The 4696-nt window shown below is 44.3% G+C and overlaps 1 protein-coding gene across 1 annotated transcript; it reads left to right on the forward strand.

Annotated features, from left to right (window-relative positions):
• The first annotated feature begins 856 nt into the window (after window positions 1-856).
• Window positions 857-4076, forward strand: aanat1 (arylalkylamine N-acetyltransferase 1). Its single transcript, XM_046331600.1, has 3 exons — window positions 857-1164; window positions 3038-3192; window positions 3574-4076. Exons 1-3 carry the CDS (start codon window positions 999-1001, stop codon window positions 3877-3879), a joined length of 627 nt encoding a protein of 208 aa, XP_046187556.1. The 5' UTR covers window positions 857-998; the 3' UTR covers window positions 3880-4076.
• Window positions 4077-4696: the final 620 nt, after the last annotated feature.

Here is a 4696-nt window from a genome sequence, read left to right on the forward strand (position 1 = left end):
CGGATCTGTACTCAATTCCTGGAACCTGAAAATGTCCCAGTTCTTCCATAGCCTATAGCCGTAGAATGTATGCACACATGACTGTAAGTCGCTTTGGATAAAAGCGTCTGCTAAATGGCATATATTATATTATATATTACTCACCAGACATGTCACCCATTGAGCATGTTTGGGATGCTCTGGATTGGCATGTACGACAGCGTGTTCAAGTTCCTACCAATATCCGGCAATTTCGCACAGCCATTAAAGAGGATCGGGACTACATTCCATAGGCCACAATCAATAGCCTGAACAACTATATGAAAAAGACTGCATGCACGCTGCATGAGGCACATGGTGGTCACACCAGATACTGATCCACGCCCCTACCTTAAAAAAAATAAGATCTGTGACCAACAGATGCATATCTGTATTCCCAGTCATGTGAAATCCACAGATTAGGACCTAAAGAGTTTATTTCAATTTACTGATTTCCTTATACAAACTGTAACTCAGTAAAATCTTTGAAATGGCGGCATGCATGTTCATATTTTTGTTCAGTATAGATAACCAAAACTGTACCCATCAAACACTGAATTGTTAGACCTATATGTAAATTGTAATTTATAGATATAAATTAAATAACTGAAAATAGGTGATACCTAGGCTTAGCCAAAAGCCGATCCATTAGTTGCATGTTTACAAGAGGCTAATTCCAAACACAAGTGACGAATATCCCCAATAAATCCGGGTCAATATGTTTATTGTTGACAGGTATTCTCTCAGAATTTGGTCATCCAGCTTGTAGGCTTATGACTAATAGCGCTTACTGCCAAAGGTAAAAATACACACGGCTCACCACATTAACCTCAGACTTTACACACAACCCTTCTTCACTTGGATCACTTGAGTGGAGCAGATATCGAAGAGACAGGCAGCCATTCAATATCAAGTATAAATTATATTGAAATATCAACATTTCTATTTGATTTAAGAGCTTGGAACTTCGATCAGACACCATGTCGACAGTCAGTGCCCTGCCTTTCCTGAAATCTAGTCTCCTAACGCGCCCTCCCATGGGTCCCATCACCCCCAGGCACGGGCGTCGCCACACACTCCCGGCCAGCGAGTTCCGTTGCCTCAGCCCGGAGGACGCAATCAGCGTGTTTGAGATCGAAAGAGAGGGTAACAACTTTTAACTTACTAAAATGTAGAACTTGTTTTTACCCCAATACTGGTCGTTTTTCTTTACAACTTTGTACCTAGACATAAAAAGGTATATTGATTGAAATGCTTTGTCATTAATTGGACTTGTCAAATATAGAATACTTAATGATGAGGTGCTTTACGTTTAAAGTTTACCTTTACATTTTTTTATAGACTAGGCTAATATATATTTTGGAAATAAATCTTTGGATACTAACCAAATTCATGACAAACAAACAGTCAGTCATGATGGGATTCATGTCACCAAGCAAGGAAACTCAGCAAAAAAAGAAACGTCCTCTCACTGTCAATTGCGTTTCTTTTCAGCAAACTTAAATTTTGTAAATATTTGTATGAACATAACAAGATTCAACAACTGAGACATAAACTGAACATGACATGTGACTAACAGAAATGGAATAATGTGTCCCTGAACAAAGGGGGGGGGGGTCAAATTCAAAAGTAACAGTTAGTATCTGGTGTGGCCACAAGCTGCATTAAGTACTTCAGTGCATCTCCTCCTCATGGACTGCACCAGATTTGCCACTTCTTGCTGTGAGATGTTACCCTACTCTTCCACCAAGGCACCTGCAAGTTCCCGGACATTTCTGGGGGGAATGGCCCTAGTCCTCACCCTCCGACCCAACAGGTCCCAGACGTGCTCAATGGGATTGAGATCCGGGCTCTTCGCTGGACATGGCAGAACACTGACATTCCTGTCTTGCAGGAAATCACACACAGAACGAGCAGTATGGCTGTTAGCATTGTCATGCTGGCTGGTCATGTCAGGATGATCCTGCAGGAAGGTTACCACATGAGGGAGGAGGATGTCTTCCCTGTAACGCACAGCGTTGAGATTGCCTGCAATGACAACAAGCTCAGTCCGATGACGCTGTGACACATAGCACCAGACCATGATGGACCCTCCACCTCCAAATCGATCCTGCCCCAGAGTACAGGCCTCGGTGTAATGCTCATTCGTTTGACAATAAACGCAAATTATACCATCACCCTTGGTGAGACAAAACCGCGACTCGTCAGTGAAGAGCATCTTTTGCCAGTCCTGTCTGGTCCAGCAACGGTGCGTTTGTGCCCATAGATGACGTTGTTGCCGGTGATGTCTGGTGAGGACCTGCCTTACAACAGGCCTACAAGCCCTCAGTCCAACCTCTCTCAGCCTATTGCGGGCAGTCTGAGCACTGACGGAGGGATTGTGTGTTCCTCGTATAACTCGGGCAGTTGTTGTTGCCATCCTGTACCTGTCCCACTGGTGTGATGTTCAGATGTACCGATCCTGTGCAGGTGTTGTTATACGCGGTCTGCCACTGCGAGGACAATCAGCTATCCGTGCTGTCTCCCTGTAACGCTGTCTAAGGCGTCTCATAGTACGGACAATGCCATTTATTTCCCTGGCCACATCTGCAGTCCTCATGCCTCCTTGTAGCATGCCTAATGCACGTTCACACAGATGAGCAGGGACCCTGGGCATCTTTCTTTTGGTGTTTTTCAGAGTGAGTATAAATGCCTCTTTAGTGTCCTACGTTTTCATAACTGTGACCTTAATTGCCCACCGTCTGTAAGCTGTTAGTGATTTAATGATCATCCGCAGGTGCATGTGCATTAATTGTTTATGGTTCATTAAACAAGCATGGGAAACAGTGTTTAAACCCTTTACAATGAAGATCTGTGAAGTTATTTGGATTTTTACGAATTATCTTTGAAAGACAGGGTCCTGAAAAAGGGACGTTTCTTTTTATACTGAGTTTAGTTGGAAGTAAGCAAACTGAGATTAGACTGAACAACTACGTGTGTACTTGATCATGGACTTGAGTTGTCTGTCTGACCTCCTCAGCCTTCATCTCTGTGTCTGGAGAGTGTCCGCTCCACTTGGATGAGGTGTGTCACTTCCTGACGCTGTGCCCTGAGCTGTCTCTGGGCTGGTTTGAGGAGGGACGCCTCGTTGCCTTCATCATAGGATCACTGTGGGACCAGGAGAAACTAGCCATGGTAAGCCCCAAGTCAAAATGTGTTGAATAAGTGGGACATTGTCTTCAATATAATGAATTATAATGAATCCAAAGACAAGCTTTGAGGATGTACTTCAACGTGGTATTTTATCAATAGATACGTACAATTATTTTTTTAGTACGGGGACTTCAAGGTTTTTATATAAAACATCTCAAAATCAGAGAATGCAAGCAACCTTACATCCACACAACCAAGCTTACATCCACATAAACCAAGCTTACATCCACACAAACCTGTCAATTCAGGGCTCAATAGAGTTGATCATGAAAAAATCTCCATGACCATGATAAATGGTTAGTCGGGTGATCTCACATTGTACTCATGCACTCAAAACTCAGCCTTCACTCCCTCCTTTTTCAGGACGCTCTCACGCTCCACAAGCACCATGGCTCCACGGTCCACCTCCATGTGCTTGCTGTCCACCGCACCTTCCGGCAGCAAGGCAAGGGCTCCATCCTGATGTGGCGCTACCTGCAGTACCTGCGCTGCCTGCCCTATGTTCGCTGCGCTGTGCTCATGTGCGAAGACTTCCTGGTCCCTTTCTACCAGAAGTCAGGATTTAAAGTGCAGGGCCCCAGCGACATCACCGTGGGGCCCCTGACCTTCATTGAGATGATGTACCCTGTCCGGGGCCACGCGTACATGCGCCGCAACAGTGGTGTTTGAGGGGATACGAACCAAGATGGATGCCTCCTTCAATGGGGGGTGTTTGACCAACCTTCCGTGGCTGGACGACGGGCTACAGTGGCAAGAAAAAGTATGTGAACCCTTTGGAATTAGCTGGACTTCTTCATAAATTGGTCATCAAATTTGATCTGATCTTCATCTAAGTTACAACAATAGACAAACAGTCTGCTTAAACTAACAACACACAAACAATTATACATTTTCATGTCCTTCTGTAGCTCAGTTGGTAGAGCATGGCACTTGTAACGCCAGGGTAGTGGGTTCGATTCCCGGGACCACCCATACGTAGAATGTATGCACACATGACTGTAAGTCGCTTTGGATAAAAGCGTCTGCTAAATGGCATATATATATGCTTCCTCCACCATACATTACATTTGGGATGAGGTTTTGATGTTGGCGTGCTGTGCCTTTTTTCTCTCGACTCAGTGTTGTGTTCCTTCCAAACAACTGAACTTTAGTTTCATCTGTCCTCATAACATTTTGCCAGTAGCGCTGTGGAACATCCATATGCTCTTTTGCGAACTTCAGACGTGCAGCAATATTATTTTGGGACAGCAGTGGCTTCTTCTGTGATATCTTCCCATCAACACCATTCTTGTTTAGTGTTTTACGCATAGTAGACTTGTCAAAAGAGATGTTAGCATGTCCCAGCGATTTCTTTAAGTCTTTAGCTCACACTCTAGGATTCTTCTTAACCTCATTGAGCATTCTGCGCTGTGCTCTTGCAGTCATCTTTGCAGGACGGCAACTCCTAGGGAGAGTAGCAACAGTGCTGAACTTTCTCCATTTATAG

This window comes from Oncorhynchus gorbuscha, linkage group LG26, assembly GCF_021184085.1.
Source record: "Oncorhynchus gorbuscha isolate QuinsamMale2020 ecotype Even-year linkage group LG26, OgorEven_v1.0, whole genome shotgun sequence".
Classification (NCBI taxonomy): Eukaryota; Metazoa; Chordata; class Actinopteri; order Salmoniformes; family Salmonidae; genus Oncorhynchus; species Oncorhynchus gorbuscha.

Coding starts and splice junctions, on each gene's coding strand:
- aanat1 (XM_046331600.1), top strand. CDS start 999: ATGTCGACAGTCAGTGCCCTGCCTTTCCTGAAATCTAGTCTCCTAACG. Junction 1,165..3,037: donor GTTTGAGATCGAAAGAGAGG/GTAACAACTTTT, acceptor TGACCTCCTCAG/CCTTCATCTCTGTGTCTGGA. Junction 3,193..3,573: donor ACCAGGAGAAACTAGCCATG/GTAAGCCCCAAG, acceptor CTCCTTTTTCAG/GACGCTCTCACGCTCCACAA.